The sequence below is a fragment of the Amphiura filiformis genome, chromosome 12, assembly GCF_039555335.1.
Source record: "Amphiura filiformis chromosome 12, Afil_fr2py, whole genome shotgun sequence".
Lineage (NCBI taxonomy): Eukaryota > Metazoa > Echinodermata > Ophiuroidea > Amphilepidida > Amphiuridae > Amphiura > Amphiura filiformis.
This window is the reverse complement of record NC_092639.1, coordinates 61,672,232-61,697,224: the sequence shown is the minus strand read 5'-3', so window position 1 is coordinate 61,697,224 and position 24,993 is coordinate 61,672,232. Positions and strand designations below refer to the sequence as shown.

The 24,993-nt window shown below is 36.1% G+C and overlaps 1 protein-coding gene across 1 annotated transcript in view; it reads right to left on the bottom strand.

The window, feature by feature from the left end:
- Positions 1–23,126: 23,126 nt before the first annotated feature.
- LOC140166980 (uncharacterized) overlaps positions 23,127–24,993 on the bottom strand; it is a 185,802-nt gene continuing 183,935 nt past the window's right edge. The window contains exon 95 of the mRNA XM_072190462.1: positions 23,127–24,883. Within this exon, the coding sequence (XP_072046563.1) occupies positions 24,846–24,883 (38 nt within the window). The 3' untranslated portion in view covers positions 23,127–24,845. The remainder of the gene's footprint in view (positions 24,884–24,993) is intronic.

The window sequence follows — 24,993 nt, the reverse complement described above, 5'->3', positions numbered from 1 at the left end:
CCTATAGTTTTTGATCTATGGCCCTTTCAAATTCATATATGGACTAAAATAGCATGTTTTTGTTCAATATTTCCAATATTACGCCATAAAAATGGTCCTTTATGGCCATTTTAACCAACTTATTAGTTTTTGGAAAGTGGGAACTTCACTTAATAATATGAACATGTAATTGTACTTTAATGTTAAGCTATTTCAAGATCCACTAGTATGCCCACTACCGTGGTAGCAGCAATTTATCTACTTTCAATGCAGTAAAATGATGACTAAAATGATTTTGCTGCATTGAAAGTAGTAAAATTGACGATATAATTGCTTCTGCCATGGAAACCGAGCTACCAGTGGATCTACAACTAGCTTAAAATGAAAGTACTATAATATATCCATAATATATGTGAAGTTCCCACTTTCCAAACACTGAAAATGTTGTTAAAATTACAAAAAGTACCATTTTCAGCCTAATATTGGAAAAATTGACAAAAACATGCTATTTTAGTCCATATGTGAATTTGAAAGGGCCATAGATCACAAACTATAGGTCACAGACATTCACCATCATTAACTTTTTTGTTCAGAATAACTAGGTTGATATAATGACATATTTTTTAAATCAAGAAAATATATATTTATTTTTTTTTCCATGCAAAAATTACATTTTTAGGTCAAAAATGGCCAAAATAGCACAAAAATATGGTTTTTGCCATTTTTTTATATTTTAGAGTTGTGCTATGACATTTTTATTCACCAGTGTTGGAAATCCATATGACATGTAACATCTACAATAGAAATGAAATTTCTACTCAATTTATTTTTAAAGTTACAGCTATTTTAATATTTGAAATTTTTGTGCAACAATGGAAATAAATCACGAAAAAACACATTTGTAACCCCAAATAACTCCTAAATGAGTAAAGTAAAACGTGGGAACTTTTTGGATATTAATTCAGACATATATTTACTCTTGATTTGTTATGTTTTTATGTTCTGCCCAAGAGTGGACTACGGAAGTGAAAGATAAATGCCCATGTCCCATAGTCTATCAGTTCTTTCAGCTGTTTCAGAACTCCCTCATTGGAAATGATCAGCGGAGAGATAGGTTCATAAGGACAATCACCTAGATCGGGTAACGTGTCTGTGTTCTCGGTTGTAAAAACGCTGGCAAATTGTTGGTTCAAGATTTCCGCTTTAGCAATACTGTCTGTGATCAATTCGCCATTATGATGTAAATCAGCAACACCATTGTCTTCATTACACAGATTATCAAACACAGTGCGGATGTGTGGATGTTGTGCTCGGTGGTGTTTCTGACAATATTGCAATCAGGCCGATACTCTGTTGTATTGCATGTCTAAATCTACGATCAATGATGGTCTGCAGGAGTAAACTTTTATCTATTTATTTGATTAATTATAGGGCCTAGACCGACATTCATTTATTTATTTAATTAATTAATTAATTAATTAATTAATTAATTAATTAATTAATTAATTAATTAATTAATTAATTAATTAATTAATTAATTAATTATTTATTTATTTATATTAATTTATTTATTAATAAATTTATTTATCAATTAATTAATTATTTAATTATTAATTAATTTACTAATCTATTAATTAATTAATTAATTAATTTTATTTATAGGGCATAGGCCTATACTTATGGTACTTATGTATATACATTTTGTATTTATTTGTTTGTGCGTGTATTAATTAATTTATTATTTATCTACTTATTTATTTATTTATTTATTTTTGTTTAATCACCTATCACATCTCGAACTATTTGAATCAAGCAAGCATGCAAGCGAGTAATTGTAGGGGTTTTACCAAAACTTCGCCCTGACGAACGAACTCTTGGCCTATTTGAGACAGATCGATCCCTACTTTGCAGAATGTAACCTGAGATTCGTTGAACATACGCACCAAACACAGTTTTCACTTACAAACCAATTCTTTAATATCTCTTTAATACTCGTTGATTATTCACAATACTGTACGATATCTATTTAGTCTGATTTTAGTGATTTTGTGTATTCAGTGGTAGAACAAATTGTAATTACCACGGGTTAATATCCGCCATTTTGTCTGTCTGATTGTTTACACGACTTCTGCATAAGTCCAGAGATGAGCTAAATTTAGATCGCTTACTGAATTAAGGCGCACCTCACAAAAATGCTTAAAAGCCTAAATTGGCACCAACATTCCGCCCCTAATTGAGCGCTGCGCTTTCAATTACTCCTAAATTGACTGACAACAATTGAGTGCCCAATTTAGAAACGGACACCTTGTAAATTCACTCCAAAATATCAAACAATGTAAAACGAAGTGACCAAAACTAAAATGTGATCTGGCGGATTGCTAAATATAACGCATAAACATATTTTTACAACACTTCATGTAAATAGCAAACATCTGTATGCAGGTGAATGCACAATAAAGAAACTTATCATGAAGATTAACTCTGCTATGTGTCAAGTTGTCCTTCTTTCATAGACTGTTCTGGTTCTTTAAAGACCAGTGAGTAGCATCGCTACTTTGAAAGCTGCATTGTAAGCAGTTATACTATATAGTGTCCTTTCACAGTTCATATGATGATGATGATATCAAAATCATCCAACTCTATAACTTGGTCCTTTGAGCAGGTTTAAATTTAAAACTGAACAATTGAAAAATACCTTAGGCTAATTATAGCCAAACCTCAAAAGCACAATATTTTGTGCAAACTGTTGACTTTACTTATTTGTAAACAAAGCACTTCACCATGTGATCTGGTAAATACTCAAAAACAATGACCAAAACAAGAACAGTGCCAAATGCACTGAGCAATTGGGATGAAACAATTGGCAGGGCAAATAAGAGCCCAGCAGATATACCAAGTCGCATGGAGAAGCCACATGTAAATATACATGTAAATTAAAACTTTACTCAAGCCTCAAGTGCACATGGGAAATGTTATAAAACCTTGAGGCACTTCTAGTCTAATGAGGCAATAACAAGCATTACCAACATGATCTGTTAATTATAATCACGCTGATCCTAAAAATGATGAATAAAATGATCTAGTTCAAAGACCGGAGTAAACCAGAATATGAAGCTAGATTTCTAAATCCTGATTGTTCTGATAAAGATACTTCAGTGTGTGATTCAGTAAACTCTCCACAGAAAAATGAAACATTTCACAAACAAAAACAGTGCAAAATGCACAGAAGATTTGACAATTAATTTTGCCTGAAATGAAACCCAAATGTTTACCATATCACACTGTGAAGCTCAATTTAAACCAAAAAAGATTAGTTTAGTTGAACTCTGATAGAATTGTCCAAATTTGGACTAATTTAAACTCAACAATTTCTCAATCATAAATATCAGTAGGCTGAAATTTAAAGCTGTCTTTATACAACTTATTTGTAGATTTCTAATGTCCATCCAAATGTTCAATACATGTAAACAGTTCAATCTGGTGACTGGAGCACTGTGTGAATTTTACTACGCGTGCTGACATGTGATGTGTGGCAATTTTTGCAAGTAGCAGGCTCAATCCAATGAGCTATAAAACCAAATTTCACAAAAACTGGTTCTAAGATGATGCATTTACTGTCTCTCATTTCCAATGTTTGTAACCAGCCATTCAAGCAAATGTCCAAGTTGATCAGTGGCTATGTACATGTTATCATGTACCAGTAGTTCTGAAGCTGCTGAAATTGTCCACAACCTCAAATTTTAAGTGATTTATTGCAAAGTAAAATGAAATATGATATGCTATGCCATGGGCAAATGAAATATGACAAAAAGGCCTAACTCAGAACAAAACAATCCCTTTTGACATCCTAAGGAAACCCAACAAGGGCGGCTGCATATCAGGATTTCACTTCACCTGGCAAATTATCATTTTACCACATTTGTCAGCATTTTCACAGTGCAAATCCTAGGTGCTGGAAACTTCCTCAGTGGTTATAAATAAAGGTTTGAAGTTCACTTTGCTCGCCACACCAGTCAACATGGTAGACTGCTGTCTGCAAACCTGCACCATGTTGATCAGCAGTCGAAACTTCCACGGCTCCAACATCTGCATGTCTTCATGGTTCTCGTAGTTCACACTGGTAGGTTCACACTCACCCCACACTGGTAGGTTCACCCTGGTAGGTTCACACTCACCCCACACTGGTAGGTTCACACTGGTAGGTACACATTCACCCCACACTGGTAGGTATCTGGTACAGGTAGTGTCTGCATGCTCTCACACTGGTATCTTATCACAATGATGACTGGATGGCTGGATGGGCTCAAGGCCCTTAAAGTCAGTGTTGTTTTTCGTCTGACTTGGGGTTTCCAGTACCCCCATCAACTAAAAGTAAACTTCCAGTTGGTGTCCCAGATTAGGCGCCGGGGGCTCGCCATGTCTTTTTAGTTCAGGTCCTTGGGCCCTTGCAATGGGCTATCTTGCTCAAGCAGTACACAAAGTTTTGTGACTGGTCTCATAAGTTCAGTTGTTTGTGTCTTGATCTTGGTGCTGCGCACATGTCCATTCTTGTCTAGATGTATTTCTTGAACGCAGCCTGGGGTCCATGATTTGTGTGGTGCCTGGTTGTCAACTATTAACACCACATCACTTGGTTGTAAATTTCTTTGGGGACACAACCACTTCTGGCACCTCTGTTGGACATTTCTAGTTTGGTATTCGTGACATGTTACACACTGCTTCACCAATTTTCTCACCGCTGCACTGGCATTGATTATCCAGAATCTTTGCCTCAGTTCTGTTAAGACATTGTTTTTGCCCTGATGGTTGACGTGTTCATGGGTGTGCCTTATAATCAGGTTTGAAACATGGTGGTTCTTTGGCAGAATCATTGGATGCTTCACAAGATCTGACATATGAGTGCTGCGGAATCTTCCACCAACTTCGTAGTATCCGTCATGTATCATAGGATCCAGGTTGTCTAAGGAACCTACTTTCTGTCTCTTCTTGCAGGAAATCTTCTGATCTGGTGTAGCTTTCAGAGCGCTGATCTCCTTAGCAAATGCTCCTTGCTGGATGTAGCGAACAATTGCTTCTTCTGCTTCCTGGAGATTCTCCGCCGACAGGTGGGACTCTTGAGTTGGTTCCAAGAGTTGTCTAGGTTGGGTTTCTTCTTTGTCACATTTGGCAGCTGCATTGTTTTTCCTTTTAGCCTTTTGCAGCAGCATTCTTCTGAGTCTCAGTAGGTATGCGACCGCTCTCTTCAAGGAATTCCACTTGGAATAATGTCGCAGTAGTTTGTCAATAGGATCTTCATGTTTCTCTACTTGAATGGCGTTAATGGATGCCTTGACTTCTGGATTATTATCCAGTTGCTTCTCATCACTGTTACATGGTTGACTTGGCTTTTCAGTCTTCTTCTGCCATAGAAATTCAGGATCTCTAGGCCATCTACTGTTGCTGAGACTAAGATTTACTGTTTGAGCCCGCGAGCATTCATCTGCAGCCGGGTTCTGTGCTTTGTCAACATGTTGCCATTGTGTGGGTGAAGAACCTTCTCTTATGGCTCTGTTATATTCTTCCCTGACCTGTGGTTTTCTTTGGCATTTTCTCTTCAGGTGTGAGATTTTACTTTCTGACTTGTTGTTTGGGAATGTAACTTCCTGGTTACTAAGTGGCAGCTTCATCTGACAGTTGCCATCCTTTAAATGAATCGACTTCACCACCATGTTGTCACCTATTGAATTTTGCGGTCTGTCTTCTATCGTCCGCTCATTAATATCATGGTTGTACGGGTCGGCCAACTCATTATGTAAGTCCTCAACAGAGATTCTATGTACAGAAGCCATACTTGTTGTTGTTGATGTAGCTCTTGACTTTGTAAGCCCATGTATCTCCCAGCCTAATGCTGATCTACATGCGTATGGACCGTTGTGTTGACTCTGGATGACTTCTAGCGGTTCCAATGCTCTTGGGACATTATTCCCAATGAGCAGATCGACTCTCTGCCCTTTCAGCGACTCAGGTACTGTTATATCTTGCAAGTATGGCCATGGAGTCAGATCTTCTTTGGAGACCATATCTTCCACCTTGACTGGTATGGAGTCCTGGGTATAAACAACAGGTAATTCAATGTTGATTTTACCATCAGCATCTGTTACCTCCAAACCTGATAACTTGTATGTGTCGACATCTTTGTCTCCATTGATAGTTCGGACCTTGATCTTTGTCTTTGTTCCTTTCATAGCCAATTTACTCTTAAGATTCTTAGAGCAGAATACAGCAGTGCTCTTGCTATCCAGCAGAGCATATGTCTTGACTTCTCTACCTGTGTCCCTTGACAGTACGGTTACCGGCACCACCGATAATACTGATGCCATGCATCCTGCCCCAGTCAAACCACATGTGGTTGATGCCTCTACTTCAGACTTCTGGGGGTCTCTTTTGCCTCTTTCACGGTGCAAAACAGTTGGATGTCTGCCTTTGCAGGTGATGCATTGAACTCTTTTTGTGCAGTCTCTGATCATGTGAGATGCTTTCTTGACACAGCCAAAACACACGCCCAGTTTCCGCAGAGTAGCCACCCTTTCATCGTATGGTTTCTTCTGGACCACCCTGCATACTTCCAGTGTATGTGTTGAAGTATCACAGTGAAGACACTGTTTTTGAGGCGATTTCTCTTCACTATGGGTACCGGTGACAAAACTTGAAGTCCTTGGCTTTGGTTTGTTGTCATACTGTTGATTTCTGCTATTACTCTTGGTGTCGCTGCTAATCGTACCAAAGGCTGGATTTGCGACAATCTGTGCATGGCGACTCACGAAGTCGACCAAGTCTTTGAAACCAACGGTTCTCATTTTCTCTTCCTGTATATCATATACCTTGGCTCTCCATAAGTTCTTAAGCCTATACGGTAGTTTACCAACCAACAGCTGCAGGCTACTGGTGTTGTCCAGTTCTTTCAAGGGACTGTTAGCTTGCATCATATTATGGCATTCTAGCAGGAATAATGAAAATTCATTAAGGCAACTAGCCTGTTCCTTGACATCTGGCCATTCCTTTGCTTTCTTCAAAACAGCTTGTGCAATCTTGTGACTGTCTCCAAACCGTTTGGTAAGTAGCTGCTTTGCCTTGATATATCCTTCATTGGCGTCTGTGTAATACAAGCAGCTGTTCACTAGGCTCTTTGGTTCACCTGCGGTGTATTGCCATAAGTAATTAATTCTGTCTCTGCCATCTAAAATTTTGTCCTCTACTCCGTATTCAAAGGCTTTCATGAATGTGGTAAATTTCAATGGATCACCGCTAAATACTTGGATCTTCTGCGCTGGCAGTTGTGCTCTAACTTGTTGTGTGATGAGCAGTTGTGTTAACCTGCTGAGGTCACTGCCAGCTGGTTCCTTTTGTTGCAAACTCTCTATGTTTTGCATCTGTGTTGCCATGGTAGGCTGTGTCATACTCGTAGGTTGAGCTTGACCCATGCTCGAATTCATGAATACGGATGGATTTGTAGGCTGTTGTTTCATGTCATTGTCTGGACTGAATTGTCTGGCTGGAGTTTTAATCTCTTTTGACTGATCTCTGTCTGTATTCACCGGTGCTGCTATGGCTGACAATTGACCTATGTCATTTTGTGGTGGTATACTGATTAGCAATGGGCTACTAATTGACAACTTTCCCACATCCACCGGCACTGTTGTTGACGGCAATTGACTGACGTCATTTTGTGGTGTGATGCTGGTTTGTACTTGACTACTAGTTGACAATATTCCCATATCCACCGGCGCTGGTGTAGACAACAATTGACTGGTGTCATTTTGTGGTAGCATGCCGATTTGCACTGGACTAATAGTTGACCACTTTCCCATATTCACTGGCATTGCTGTTGACGGCAATTGACCAGCGACATTTTGAGGTGAGGTGTCAATTTCCGCTAGACTACTGGTAGACAACTGTTTCTTTGGTTGCTGTACGTCACAGTGCGTCTCAGAGATCATGTCAATTTGCTTGTTTGCAATTTCCTGTTTTGTTGTATTGTCACTAGGACTTTCCCATGGATTTGGGCCTGTAGCGCCTTGAATTTCTTTGGTATCTTCTAACCAAGCGACTCACTGAAATTTTGTCACTAATTAGAATTGGTGGAATATCTTCCGATAATGTCCTGCTACTTCTGCTCTTTGATTAGTCATCGTATTTCTCTAATGTAGCTATTTTTGCTTCCTCGACATTTATTTCTGTCTCCATGGCTAGCAGCTCCCTCTTTTGTTGCAAGTCTTTTGCTCTAGTCTGTAACTCAAACTCTTCTTTTTCCAGAGCTTGCTTTAGGTATCTTGCTTTAGCCTGCAACTCAAACTCTTCTTTTTCCAGAGACTGTTTTAATTTGAGTGCCTCAGCGCGGCATTGCAGCTCTGCTTTTCGGGTGGCTGCCTCAAGAAGGGCATACTCTGTGCTTTTCGATAGTGAAATTCTGGATGACCTTTTGCTACTCCTGTGAGCAGAAGAACTTGTACTTTTATTGCTCATTTTATTACTCTCCTTTGTGCCTCAACTTTATATCAATCTATTTGTTGGATGAAGGGAGCCCTCAGTCGTAGCTTTTAGACACTTGCGATACGCTTGGCTTATTATGCAATGTTTGTTTACACACAATTTCGACACGAATTTAATTTCGCTAAAGCACGCTAGTATTTTTGCCAAAAAGCCTTGATTTATTCTGAAATCAAGAAAGAGTATGTCATGCATGTATATTGGCCTTGATTCGAGTTCGCCCTTAAATCAAGAAAGGGGTAAGTATTGCATGTAAGTATGCCTTGATTCGAATATAAGCCCTTAAATCAAGAAAGGGGTATAACTATTGCATGCACCCTAAATCAGTATATATTTTGTATGCGTGTATGTATGCCTTGATTCGTTACCGCCCTAAAATCAAGAAAGGGCGCATCTTATTATTACGCATAAATTTGCGGCGTGCTATGCAGGTGCAATTTATAATATGCGAAAAGCACCAAACTTAATTTTGCTTAAATAAGCTCCTCAATTGTAGCTTTGACACACATGCTATGGGTGTGGCTTATAATGCGGCATTTATTTACACACGATTCTTATGCGATTGCGATTTATTGTACACAGTTTGTGCGAATCCTACCGATGTAGGCCTATTTTCGTCAAACACGCAAATATTTTTAGCGAAAAGCCTTGATTTATGCTCGAAATCAAGAAAGCGTATGTTGTGCGCGTATATTTGCCTTAAAATCCTAAAATCAATAGGAGTATGTCTGCACGTATGTATGCTTTGTTACGCGTAAATTTGCGGCGTGCTATGCAGATGCGAGATGCATACCGAATCTAATTTTTGCTCAAGTAAGCTTGCACAAATAATTATTTGCTATACAGAGTTTACGCACACAAAACACTGTAGAGCCTCAATATGCTTTCTGAACAGACACGAGATGCACTGTAGAGCTTCAATTTTCATTTAAATATACTTGCCGAACAGACATGAGAAACACGGTTACATGACTGTTTTAGCCCCGATTTATTTATTTTAGCGTGTATGCTATACTGATGCACTGTCATGTGAATAGCCCTGAAATAACTTTAGCTTGCTTACAGACGTACTGTATTTCTATAAGCTTATTTGCTATACACATGTACATGTACCGATTGCTGTACAGCCCTGATTGATATCACAGAAAGGCTTGCAATACAGTATACACACACAGGCGAGCTGCACTGTGTGTTGTCACTCGACACTGCACTGCTCTATAAATAGAACCTTGTTTATTTGCCATAAATCTCGCCAATTTGCGACTCTACGGCAATACCTGTTCTATTTTATGACAATGGTTCAACTTATGAACCTTATAGCATGTCATAAACCTTTGTTCAACTTTAGAACACTTATGATTTGTTCTACTTAATGTAGGGGTTTTACCAAAACTTCGCCCTGACGAACGAACTCTTGGCCTATTTGAGACAGATCGATCCCTACTTTGCAGAATGTAACCTGAGATTCGTTGAACATACGCACCAAACACAGTTTTCACTTACAAACCAATTCTTTAATATCTCTTTAATACTCGTTGATTATTCACAATACTGTACGATATCTATTTAGTCTGATTTTAGTGATTTTGTGTATTCAGTGGTAGAACAAATTGTAATTACCACGGGTTAATATCCGCCATTTTGTCTGTCTGATTGTTTACACGACTTCTGCGCAAGTCCAGAGATGAGCTAAATTTAGATCGCTTACTGAATTAAGGGCGCACCTCACAAAAATGCTTAAAAGCCTAAATTGGCACCAACAGTAATCAAGAAGTCATTGAATAATTCAATTAATAAATCGATCAATCAATTATAAAATCACATCTGTGAAACAAGCAAACATATTGCACGACTCATCCATCACTCTTACTCACTCTTCACTAACTCACTCACCCCCACTCACTCACACACCCACTCACTCACTCACTCAACAATCAATCACCCACTCACTCACTCACTCACTCACTCACTCACTCACTTAATCAATCAATAAATCAATCACTCAATCACTATTATTACACATAAAAGATAGTACTCACTCACTCACCACTCACTCGCACACTCACTCCTCATTCAGTCACTCACTCATTCAATCAATCACTCAATCAATCAATCACTCAATCAATCACTCTACCATCACTCACTCACTAACTCACTCACTAACTCACTTACTCACTAACTCACTCACTCACCACTCACACACTCACTCACCCCACTCACTGACTCAATCAATCAATCACTCCACTATCATTCACTCACTCACTCAATCACTCACTCACTATTATTACACATAAAAGATAGTACTCACTCACTCACTCACCACATTTGCACTCACTCACCACTCACTCCTCGATCAGTCACTCACTCAGTCACTCACTCAATCAATCACTCACTCAATCACTCAATCAATCACTCTACCATCACTCAATCACTAACTCACTCACTATAACTCACTCACTCACTCACTCACCCCACTTACTGACTCAAACAATCAATCACTCCACTATCATTCATTCACTCACCCACTCACTCAATCAATCAATCAATCACTCACTCACTATTGTTACACATAAAAGATAGTACTCACTCACTCACTCACTCACTCACCACATATGTACTCACTCACCACTCACTCGCACACTCACTCCTCGATCAGTCACTCACTCAATCAATCACTCAATCAATCACTCAATCAATCACTCTACCATCACTCACTCACTAACTCACTCACTATCTCACTCATTCACTCACACCCCCACCCCCACACTCACTCGCTCACTCACTCACTCAATCAATCAATCAATCCACTATCATTCCCTCCCTCACTCACTCACTTACCTCTTAATACTCTCTTGCTCATTCACTAGCTCATTCCACAAACTTACTCACCACAAGTTCACACTTGGTGCGCTCGACTATATACTCCGAGGATCAGTCACTCATCACTCACTTATTAACTCACCACTCTCGCTCATTTACACAATCAAGCAATTAAACAATCACGCAATTAAATCATCAAGCAATCAACAAATCAAGCAAATCAATCAATGAACCAATCAATGAAGCAATCAATCGACCAATCAATTCAATCAAATCCACCATAACTTTAATACATGATCAAGATAAATTACTCGCTCACTCATTTACTCACCCACCTGTTCAATCAAAATTTTAATCATTCAATCAAGCAATCGTCATCCGATCATTCAATTATTAATACTCACTTGCTCACTGATCTGTATACCTTGTTCATTCACTCGATCATGTCAAGCAACCAATCAACAATCCAGTAAATACTCATTCAATTACTCACTCAGCCAATCAATCAACATTTCAATAATTTTATCAACCAATCATCAGCTAATCAAACCATCCAATCATTCAATACTCAGCAGCCTACCTCATCAGCATCAGCATACTTCATTTACTCACTCAATCACTCACTCACTCACTCCCCCACTCACCCACCCCTTCACCCACTCAGTCATTCACCTGTATTTCGCTCACCCTCTCAATTCCCGTCTTACTCAATCACTCCGAATTCAATCTTTCTTCGAATCAATTCTCACACAATATATTAGTGAGTGATCGATTTAGTGAGTTAGTCAAGTGATCAAGTACTTGAGATAAAAGGAGTGACTAACGGAGATGAATAAGTAATGAGTGTGTGAGTGAATGAGTGAGTGAATGAATGAGTAAATGATTATTTAATTATCAATTATTGAAGATTGATTGTGGATCAATCGATTTATTGATTTGTTCATTGATTTAGTGATTTATCGATTGCGTTGATTGATTGCTTGGTGTTATAGAGCCTCCTTGATTAATTGATTATTAATTAAGTTTTTGATTGGGTGAGTGTGTGAGCGATTGCTGAAGTAATGATTGATTGATTGATTGATTGATTGATTGATCAATTAATCTATTAAATAAAAACGATTTACACCACTCCGAAGTAACTATAAACAAATAAATAAATAAACAAATAAACAAACTTATAAAAAATAAACAGATAAACAAAATAATTAACATAAAATAACAAACAAATAAACAAATTTATAAACAAACAAATAAACAATTTAATTAACAAAAAGATAAACAAACAAATTAACAACAAACAATATGATTAACAAAAATAAACATATAAATAAACAAATTAATAAAGTTATAAAAAACAAACAAATAAACAAAATAATTAACATCATAAAACAAACAAATAAACAAACTTATAACAAACAAATCAACAATATAATTAACAAAAATAAATAAACAAATAAATAAACAAATTAACAATAAATTTGTAAACAACAAATAAGCAAACTTAAAACAAATAAATAAACAAACTTATAAACATACAAACAAATAAACAAAATCATTAACAAAACATAAACAAACAAGCAAAAAAACAAACACACTTATAAACAAACAAGCAAACATTATCATTAACAAAAAATAAACAAATAAATAAACAAATTAATAAACTCATAAATAAACAAACTTATAAACAAATTAATAAAATCGTGTTTAAACAAACAAGTAAACAAACGTATAAACAAACAAACAAAATACAGACAAATAAACAAAGCCATTAACTAAAGATAAACAAACAAGCAAACAAACAAATAAATTAACAAACAAACAAACAACATGATTAACAAAAAATAAATAAACAATTAACAAACTTATAAAAGATAAACATAATAATTAACATAAAATAATAAACAAATAAACAAAATTATAAAAAGTGAGCGAGTGCTTGAGTGAGTAAAATAATTAACAAACAAATAAATAAACAATATAATTGACAAAAAGGTAAACAAATAAACAAACAAATTAACAACAAACTTATAAACAAACAAATAAACAAACTGATAAACAAACAAAATACAGACAAATACACAAAGTCATTAACAAAAGATAAATAATAAATAAGCAAACAAACAAATAGATTAACAAACTTATAAACAAACAAATAAACAATATGATTAACAAATAAATAAACAATTAAGAAACTTATAAACAAACTTATAAACAAATAAATAAAGAAACGTTTAAACAAACAAGTCAACAAAATTTAAAAAAAGAAACAAACAAGTAAACATAAACAAAATGATATAAAATAACAAACAAATAAACAAACTTCCTCTACCCAGAAAGGGAGAACGAAAACTACTTTCTGAAGCACTTAGCAAGCCTTGTCCCATGGTCTAACTGGTGTCTCTCGGTATTTTAATACTGCACAGAATACCTAGAACGCTTGTATATACGTCATTTAATTAATTATTCATAAGTCGCTCCGGCGCACAGTGGACCAGAATCGCCTCAAAGTGTGCCAAAATTATAAACGGACAATCAAACGCATAAAAACACGGTAAAATGACTGTATAAGGGGTTTTTGAGGCTGCAGAATTCAATGGAGGCATTTTCAAAAATGTATGACGTCATCAAAATGCTGAACTGTGATTGGTCGATCATTTTTACAACTGTATTTCAAATGAAATATGTTAAAATTTTTATTGAAAAAGCAAAATAGGGGTTCCAAGGGGTGCGAAATTCAGTGATGACATTTTGGAAAGCGTATGACGTCATTAATATGCTGGTATGTGATTGGTCAATTAGTCCTCCCACAGTTATTCAAATGCCTGTGTAAGAATTATTATAAAAACTTTCAAATCGGTGGTTTTAAGGTCTGCGGAATCCAATAGAGCCATTTTCTAAAGCATGTGGCGTCATTAAAATACCGAACCGTCATTGGCTAATTACTCTTACAACAGTAATTCAAATGTCCGGTTGGAAAAGTATTAGCAAATAGCATATTCAAGATTATATGGACTGCAAAATTAACAGACGGCATTTTCTAATACATTTTAATTGTTTAATATAAGCAAGCAAACAAACAACCAGCCAGACTAGATGTTGGGGGAGGTTTCTCTCACAAAATTTGTACGTGATTCTTCCTGCCCAACTCCAAAACGTCGCCATTATCTTAAACGTAATTTTGGCCCTAATTTTCAACCCATTACTGTATACCAATTTCCTTGAAAAATCAACCAATTTTGCCCAAATTGGGTACTTTTCCCAACATGTTTCTCAAAATACACAATGACATACTGGGCGCGTTCGTCTGTGGTGAAAACCCACCCATCGCTTTACAAAAATTGGCGAAAAAGCACCCCAAAAGGCAAGTCATATACGTATACCATGTCAATGGGCGACCCCCACCCCTGATGATGCAACTTATTTATTATTTATTAAATTCGTAGATTTAATATTTAATTTATTCAATATTAAATTCACAGATAAAATATTGAATTCACAGATTTGAAATTTAATTCGCGAAATTTAGATTAAATTCGCGGATTTTATATTTAATTCGCAGATTTGATATTTAATTTACATTTTATATTTAATTCTTGAATTTAATATTAAATTCGCAGATTTGATATTTAATCTGCGAATTATATATTACATCTACACATTTAATATTTGCGAATTAAATATTCAATTTGTGCGAATTAAATATTAAATCTGCGAATTCAAATGCTAATATAATATTAAGATATATGAATATTAGATCTGCGAATTAAATATTAAATTCAAGAATTAAAATAAAATTTCGAATTTATAACATTCGCAAAATAAATTTTAAATCTGCCAATTTAATATTAAATCTGTGAATTGATTAATTATAAATTTAAAATTCGCAAATTTGATATTTAATTCGCAGATTTAATATTAAATCGGTGAATTAAATAACAAATCGGTGAATTAAATATTAAATCTGCGAATTAAATATTAAATTCTAGGCCTACTAATGTATTTAAAAGTTTGTTAAACTTTATCCAAATCCATCTCTATACGGCGGTTGTGTTTGTCTCCCAGCATCAGTCTATAAATAGAACTCGGTGCAGATGTTTGTACACGCTACAGCGCGGTACATCTCTTTTCACCTGAATTTACGATTTTGTGGCCACTTTTACTGGCACAGGGCCTCATAAAACTGACTCCACTGCAGAAGACTGCAGAAAGCTGCAGCTGAATTTGGTACCATCACAAAGATTTATCTTTTCTGAAGGTGCCTGTATAAGTTTTACGGCGGGAATCGACGGGAATCTAATCTTTCGAGATCAAATTTGTTAAAATCTAACTTTTCCTTAGTTTCGAGGACGTTTAAGCCAAAATATTTAATTCCCTGAAGGTTTTCACATTCTTCATATCCTATTGTTATATTCTACAAATAGTTTCTCAAATAGCTGTGAAAGCACAGATGAATTAAAAATGTCAAAACAAAATGATAGAATTTTACCCCCAAATCATGATTTTTCTAATATGAAGCAGATTGTGGCAATTTCGCGTGTTTAATATAAAAAATACCACATTTAAGAACAAACCAGCGACGAAATATTTTCAGAAAATATTATTAGGTTCATTATCTTTCCAAATCGCATAAAAAAAATTCGAACATCGAAAGTAGGGTTTTGGCACACTTTGACTTTGACCTGGCCCACTGTGCGGCGGTTGGAAATCAGCGATTACCCCATTTTCCTGTTATCAAAATGGGCTTATAACTCACACTGAGCATGCTCTGTACCTAATGAATATGCATTTTATGAGTCAGAAAGGTCAAACTATGTCTTTACTTCCGTTTGCCCGAAAAAGTAAGATGTCATATGAAAGTTTTAGCAATTTTTCTGCGACCGAAGAGGAAAATATCGCATTTTTCGCTACTTTCATGTCGATTTACACCTATGCAACATTAGGCAACACGTCTTAAATAAGTTTAAATGAATTCTTTGGACCTTTTTATGTATGAAAAGTGTCATTTTGTCGGTGCTATTGAATGCTGGTGGAATTGTGAATACCATGTTTGTAAACATAGATGAATCGCCACAATGATGGGGGTTTCCCCGACGTATTCAGCGGCATAGTGAAAACTCGGAAATTGCGCGGGGGATCATGGGATACTTGAAGCATCGGCGCGTGGCTTCAATCGTTTGCAGCGTATTGTGGATTTATTTTGTAGCCTTCCCATCATGCTTTGCCAACTTTTTCTGTTTATCGTTATTAGCAATAGATATTGATATAATATTGGTACTCTTATTTTATTTATCATATTACAGATTGAATCAAGCTTATTTGGAACTGGTAGTTATTATAAACTTATAAATATGCATATCAAATTAATTAAGTGGATTAATGAGGTATTTTGAGTCTCCTACAATGCTGAGGGACATGACCATTTTTTGCCGGAGACATGTCCTGTGACTTTAGGACATTGTAGAAGCCATAACTACTTATAGGAAGCACCTATGAAAAAAAGCTTTGTACCACTTAATTTCGCTTGTTCCAAGGATTAATTTGATATATAATTCGACCCAGTTTGATAAAAATTTGAAAATTGGGTAACATAGCTAAACTACCGTATACATGCTGGATATTTCAAGAGTATCTAATACTGTTTATTTTCGAATTACCTCACCTAGAAAATGCCATACTGCGCAGGTCAGCAACCAATCACGGCGCGCCTTTGTCATGACGTCAGACGCAAACTAGTAATTTTAATTCGGTATTTAATTATGGGTTGTAGCCTCATCACATCAGCAATATCGTAGAAATCAAGTCGGACAACCGTTATGCTGTGTGTGGCAATGGGAATACACATTAAACAAGGTTTAATTTCATGATTACATGAAACCTGATTATCAATGCAAAAACTTTGGCTGGAGAAGTTGAAGCTGACGTTCATGGCGACACTTTGGATGTGATAATTTGACATGGATTGTTTTGTGCAAAATTTGAGGTATTTTTGTGCCATTTAATACGCGGTGAGTCAGCAGGCCGACTGGCATGCATGCTAGGCTCGACTAGGCCGCAATCATCGTGCATGCGTGTCTACATCATAATAATAGGTTGAAATGATGGGATTGAAAAGACCGGCTAGCTATTTGATTTCTCTGCATACGAGATGTATGTGCTGTGCCGTGTTCAACTATGATACGCCTAGCCGCGCCTATGGCCGGCTTCATTGCTGTTCAAATATACGTTTTAAAGTATTTGCTTCCCCAATTCCCATGCGTGGTTGGTCATGTTGGTGGTATGTATGTCAGTTTTTTACATTCTACTGAGTACTGTTGCAATATTTTTGTATGCATACCCATGACCGTTTCAAGACTATGACTGAGAAATTTGCTTTTTGTTTGTGATAAAAATAAAAATAAAATGCAAGAATCATCTTTCCCACACAATACTTCTTACAAACAAGGTGTTGATATTGGCCCTTTCGATGCAAAACAAAGCACAAATGAAGGAAAGAAAACAAAACAATAATGTTTTTGATTTTTTATTCAATTACGGTACACATACAAAAAAGTAATGGCCTATGAAAAGACCCCCCCCCCTAAATATAATAATATTAATATTATTTTAGTCCTGAATACAAAATATAATAAACAAGCATAAAAGAATCTGATACGAAAATTTGTTACTCTGAAACGTTACAATTGTAAACAAGAAATGACTCTTGATACAACTTAGGCCTATATTTAAAAAACAGAAACGGCTGCCTGCATCTGGAACTCTTCATATCTGAAAGTTTGAATGTCTTATTTCATACATCAGAATTATCTGCAAGATTGCAAGATGGCTTCAGGTGACCGTGGCCCTATTGGCTAATTCACAAAATTCTTTCTATTTAAATAATACTATAGTATGTTAAAGCTCATGCCCTGTAGATTACATTCGGTTCTTGAGATATGGCCTGTCAAAATGGCGCGAAACCAAAACAAAAAATTGGCAACAACTTTCTTTTTATTTTCTATATTTTTGACAAGTCCAGTTGCCAGATCATTTTCTAATTACATGCATGAATTATGCAAAGTAAAGATTTCAGATAATCAGATACAATTAAAAGAGCTATGGCACTGAGGCATGGTAGGCCTACATGGGTAGAACACACACTATACTACAAAATTACGGTTGCGTTTTGGCAAATTTCAATTTGCATAATTAATCAGGGCCACTTATTAGAAAAGTTGATTAGGGCCCTAATTAATTATCCAAATGGAAATTTGCCAAAGGCAACCATGGGTTTTAGGCCTATATCTTATTTTGTAGCCGATTTGAACATTTTACTTTGTATAATTCTTGCATATATAATTAGAAAATAAGGGCTACCTGACAACATTGCATAACAAAAATAAAAGAAAGCCATTTTGACAGGCCATATTTTGGTAACCGAATATCCGATTAAAATAAAATGTTCAGTCTTGTAATCAGGAGAGAATGGGCTCACATATTTCAATCAGACAAAAATCTATATCCAATAGCGTTACAAGTGTTTCCTTAACTAATAACAAAAGGTGCCTATTGGTATCTTGGAGGTATTGTCTTTTTAAAGACATTTCTTGTTCTCAACACTTTAAAAATAATCCGGTAGAAGTTGGGTACCACTATTTTGGAAGGTCTCATTATACAGATTTGTAGGTATTGTGATTTTGGATAGTGAATGGATGAATAGTAAATTAATTATACTCCTCACCAAAAACATTTTATAAAAAAAGAAAATATAATTCAGTTCATATAATGCAGACAGTGTTTCTAATTGGCATATTTATTCTTAGTGTATTAACTCAGTGTCCCTCAACCAATTACAACAATTCGGCGCGGTATATGAATCTTGTTCTATGCATGCTTTTGGCTTGGTCCAATTCCAAGAAAATACAAATTGTATGCCCTATGAATGTTCTGATGTTATTGGTGAGGAGTATAATTCACAATACACTCCAGACGCATAGTAACTTGCCCTATCATTTGTTATAATGCACCAACTGACATCTTTTGAGTTATAGAGGTTGTGCATGAAATTATTGATTGGCTCCAAACAAAGGATTTGAACCAAAGGTCCTTCACCGAAATCATGGCACAGTGCAGTCCATTCAATCAAATATTGTCATCAACCTATTTGATCGTAGTGTATTTGTTATGCGTGTGAGACGACCTCTCGCGGTAGATTGCAAACATGCTTTTGTTGAATGCATTTGAGTAGACCGCCATTATTGTGAATTAGTAAAAGGATCAAAGAAAAAAGGGTGGCATCACTGATCAATATGCATGATTACAATGTTATGTTCAAACACCCCTTACTGTAAATAGATTATCCCATCAAAAGTTTCAAGTCATTAGGAATATTCGGCTGGACCCAGATATCTTGCTGTAAATCGGTCAAAATTGAATAAAAGTAGACAAGGATGAATATTTTTTCATCGCTTTACTAATAAATTCTGTTAGGTCTGACCGTGTTTAGCAACTTTTCTTTCATGACTTTTTGCCAAAGTAAAAACTTTTCGAAATATATCATAAAAACCGGGTGTCTAAGTTATTTGGACAGACAATAGTAAAAATGATCGGGAATGGTTTACTTTCTGTCCACTTTGAGTTGAAATAACAAGGTAGAGACAGGCTTTTCAATTAACAATAAAATTGATGGGTACCTTTTGATACAGCTTATATTGGGCTATTCCAGTTGAAATTGATACACTCTATGGAAGACATGACCTTCAGGGAGCATGAATTTCAAATGAAGTTAGCTGAATGGGTGAAATCTACCCTCCCTGTGTCGCACAGCGTCATCATCCCTATATCTTCGTTTCAGAAATTGCCATGATAGTAGGACGAATCCACTAGTTCTTGAACAGCCACGCATGGCGATTTCAAGTTGTTCAAGATAGGCCGATCGATGATGGGATACCAACCACTCTGAGGAAATATGTCGTCCAAGACATACGAAACTGTCTGGTCAGTGTCAAAACATGAAAACATCGAAATTTAATTATCTACAAACCTGATGAATCTCTTCACAAGTATATAATACTATATAGACCTAATGGTAATCGCTACGTATATGTAACATGTATAAGTATAGTATAGGCCTATAAAAGTTTTTTAACTATATTTCAAGCTAATTTTATTTTAAGAAGCAGTTTGGCATAGAAACAGTGGCGTAACCAAGGGGGCAGCTTCCCCTATGAGAAGTCTTGGAGGGAATGAGAAGAAAGAGGGGAAGAGGGCAAAAATTGTTTTCACCTATTGCTCAGGAATGAGAATAGATTTCCATGACAAAGCAAGAACATTCTGAAAAAGCAGGAAAAAGTGCGTAAAATGTGGCAAAAATTCTCCAAAACGGGCTGAAAATAAATAAAAATGTGGATATTTGGACAACAAAAAAGCAGGAATTTTTGCTTGGCCAGAAAAATTCTCATGCCTGATTGCTATGGTAATTAATCCTGTTGCATCACCACTTCTACGGCGAATAAACCACGACTTCCATAAACTATGACACCTGATCTTATTTTGAAACATGTAATATATATTCAGTTATTAAGTTTAGTCTAAACGCATATGTGGATTATGACGGAATTATGTAATGAATTACATCGAAGATTACATCATAAAAACTGATTATGGGCCTGAAACAACCATATGCAGGTCAAGTACCGTATAAGAGATGGACAAAAAAGTCAGTATACTTGCATTCTATATAAATATGTATCAGAACACCCTCATCTTCTTCACGTTGCCAGTGTTTGCCAAGTACTCAGGAGCAACCATCAACGAATACCTCCACCGATACTACCCACCACGTTAGTGATGAATTTTCACAATTTCAAAATTAAAAATAATCATTGTTTCTAACATTTTGGTACCGGATGCATGCGTCATGATAGACATAACCCGACATGTCTGTTGAAATAGAGATATCATTAGGGGCTGTGCAATAATTATGAGCCCTGGGGGAGGGTAAAATTGGGGGGCAAGATATTTTTGGCGAGCCGAAAGGGGGGGGCAAGCAATTTTTGGCAAGCCGGGAGGGGTGCAAGCGATTTTTGGCACACATTCATGGGGCGCCTTTTTAATAAAACGCTCTAAAAGGCTTAGGAAAACAGTTGGAAGCGCTTAAATATGCAAATTTTTCCTGCTCGCTGCTTTCATAACATACATATAGACCATTTAAGGTTTGCAAATTGGGATCCCAAAAATTTGGCATGTTCAAAGGGGGGCAAAGATTTTTGGCGGGCCGAGAGGGGGGCAAGCGATTTTTGGCGGGCGAGGGGGGCAAGCGATTTTTGGCGAGCCATTTGGAAATTTATTGCACAGCCCCTTATCAATGAAAATTTTGACAGATATGATCCATTTAATCACAATCTATTAAACGATTAAACATCAACAGATGTTCACATGTACACGCTATCATCATGATCATGCCCACCCTTTATCACACAAGCATTGAAACAAGCAGTTGAACTTTGTTCATCTATTAGTAGGCTAGTCAAATTAAGAAATGTGGGTCTATGGGGATAACCCACCACTAATTGCAATAGAATCCATTTGGTAATTTTTTAACTAGCCTATAGGGTTGTGCAATAATCATGAGCCTGGGGGTAAAATTTCCAAACGGAGATTGTTCAACTTTGACCTTAACCATGTTAACATATAAACTTTTTGGCATCCAATAATCCTCGGCTGTATCCAAGTGTTCCAATAGGCCTATATTGGGTGCCAACAAATGTTTCGACAATGCGACAATGGTTTGTTCATTTCCAGCTCATAAAATCTTAAAGGATTCGTGATTCTAACATTTTGTTTTTATAACATTTTTCAGTAAATATCCACGAAAAAAGCTTATTCTCAAAATTTCAGTTGATTCCGATTTTGCGTTTGCGAGTTAAGTGTATTACACTGCTCCATATAGGTACTCTTGGCTACACAGGAGCGACATTGAAATAATATACTTCAGTTTGTTCAGCTTGGCAATAATTGATACTGCTCCTATCAAAGTTCAATACACGATGTTAGGAGTCTCATTTTTTTTGCCAATTATAATCCGAACAAACTATAACCAAGATTACCAAGTAGTGGGCATGTTGTGCGTCAAATCACCGAAAAGTCTGTCATCATGATTCTCTATGGGAATGAAATGGGGGATGAAATATCCAAATGTCGACAAATGCACCTTCCAAATCACGGTTTGATAATCATGATAATGTCATGCAACACAAAAAGAATTGAATTCAAGTGAAGGTAATTGATTTGATTCGAAACAATAGCAATTCATAACTTGGTATTTGCTTTGGTCTAGAATGCCAGACTCCAGTTTATTTTAAATGTGTTTTTCCTCTCTGTCATTTAACATAATACTGATAAAGTCAGCAAATCACAGAGCAGAGTGAGGGAAAGAGAGTGAGAGGCGAGGACAGGGGCTATTTTAACGTATCTCACTGTCACGTTCGTGCAATGAGATAAAAGTGTTCATAAAGTAGAGTGCGTTTCAAAAATAAAAATTGACATTTTTACCTGAATGTGACCGTAAGAAAGGCTATACCATTGTCTACTATTAAAGCATATCTACACGGATTGTTAATTGTCACTGCACGAATATTTTATCTCGGCACGAACGTGACAGTGAGACACGTTAAAATAGCCCCTGGGCGAGGAGAACTTGAGATTGCAGAGGAAGGGGTGAAAATGTATCCAATTAGTATTAAGAAAGCTTCGTAATTATAAAAGGTGACAAAGAAATAGAGAGAAACCAGTAACGCTGACAGACTGAGCAGGTGAGCATGGGATAGAGGGGTCTGAAGCCTTAAGTGTCACATTAATGTGGACCAGAGTAACATCACAGGTTTTTAATTTGAATATAATAATTTTAATGAAAGTATAATCATTACGATGACAGACAAGATTGAGAGGGTGTTTAACCACTTCAACTACCAGTGTCAGATATGAGTCCGATTCACACCATCCTTATAATTCAGTACCACCCACCTCTATATGATAATAAAATGACACTTATTAAGCGCCTTATCAAACAGGTCAAAGCGATGACATACAAGAAATGACTTAATGATACTTAATCTAAAATCTTACGCTACCATCTTACGTTACAATCATAAAACACATATACAGTGAAGCAATGATGCATTGATATGCAATCCTTATCATGAAGTTTTTGTGTCTGAACAATAGACTTCCAGAAACCGAAAAGATAAAAAGGCTCATTATGTGATTTGAATTGACATTTGAAAATGTTTCATGTTCAAAACATGACTTAGTGCTCAGAAGTAAGACTAAGTAGGTATCATTGATTGATCGATATCTCAATCATTTGATGATCGTCCAATTGATCAATCCATCAAACAATCACATTTGTTACAGCACCAAATATCATACAGTTTACATTAAAGTACATTTGCTTCTTTGAATTTGATAATTTAGGCTATAAGTTCTCTATTACGTCACTTCTGAGTCACACACCGTGATATATGTGTTATGCTGCTTGCATTTTTGTAATAATTCTGAACTACCCTGCACACAAGTATAACCCCAATCCTAACCCACCCTAAGTATAACCCTAACCGTAACCCAACCTAATTATAACCCTAACTCTAACCATATAAACATTACCATAACCCTAAAACACAGGGTGTGAAGAGTAAACCAGAATTGTACCGCATTCTTTTATCTATGGGACTAACCACAGCAGCTGAAGGGCGTATCCCATCATGCATCTGCTTGCTCCATAGCAAATACATACAAAATATAAATAAGAGCGGCTTAGATATTGAGAGCTATGAATAGTTTCACAATACTTTGGAGATCATATTTTTTCAAACAAAAGTCTTAACTTCCCTGATATAAGCGAGTAATTGAAAGTTTAAGTGAGGGATTTTGTGTACACTTTCTATGGCATGTGCAGTTCTACTGTGGTACTGCAGAGCATGATGGGATACACCTATCTGCTGCTGTGGGGACTAACAATTACAATTAGGCAAAACCAATACAAATATCATTACAGAACCTAAATTTCCATTAAATCATTTGAATACTGATTACATGTTTATAGTACTGTGTTTTATATAATAGTACTGATGATAATTTGGTATACATTTTACAAAAATAAAACTGTATAAGTTTACTTTAAAAATATACTAAACATTTATTTATTTCACCTACTAATATTAAATATTAATACATAATCCTATGTGTGAATGTCCACACATTAATGGTAGCAAGCAATTAGCCTTCAGCAATACTAGCCGTCAGCAATACTTGATTCATCTTGCAGCCAGATAGGTAGAATCTTGACTGACTGCGATAAAGACTAGTCATCAGCTAATTTCCAATGTTTGTAACTTTCACATTCAATTTAGAAACTTCTGTCCTCGTTCATTATTGTGGTTACATCCCATACTGCCATATGATGTGACATACAGTTCACTGTGATTATAAGTCCATTTTATGAAGGGAGAATCACCCAAGGTGTCGACAGATTCCCATCAAGGTGTCTAAAGATACCCATCAATAGATGTGCCTGCATTGCTATCTGTAAAGCAAAAGACAACTAGAGTCAATAGAATCTGGGTACACAGCGAATAGCTATCTGCAAACCATATTTTGACCTTTTGACCCTAAAGTAAACATTGACCTTTGGGG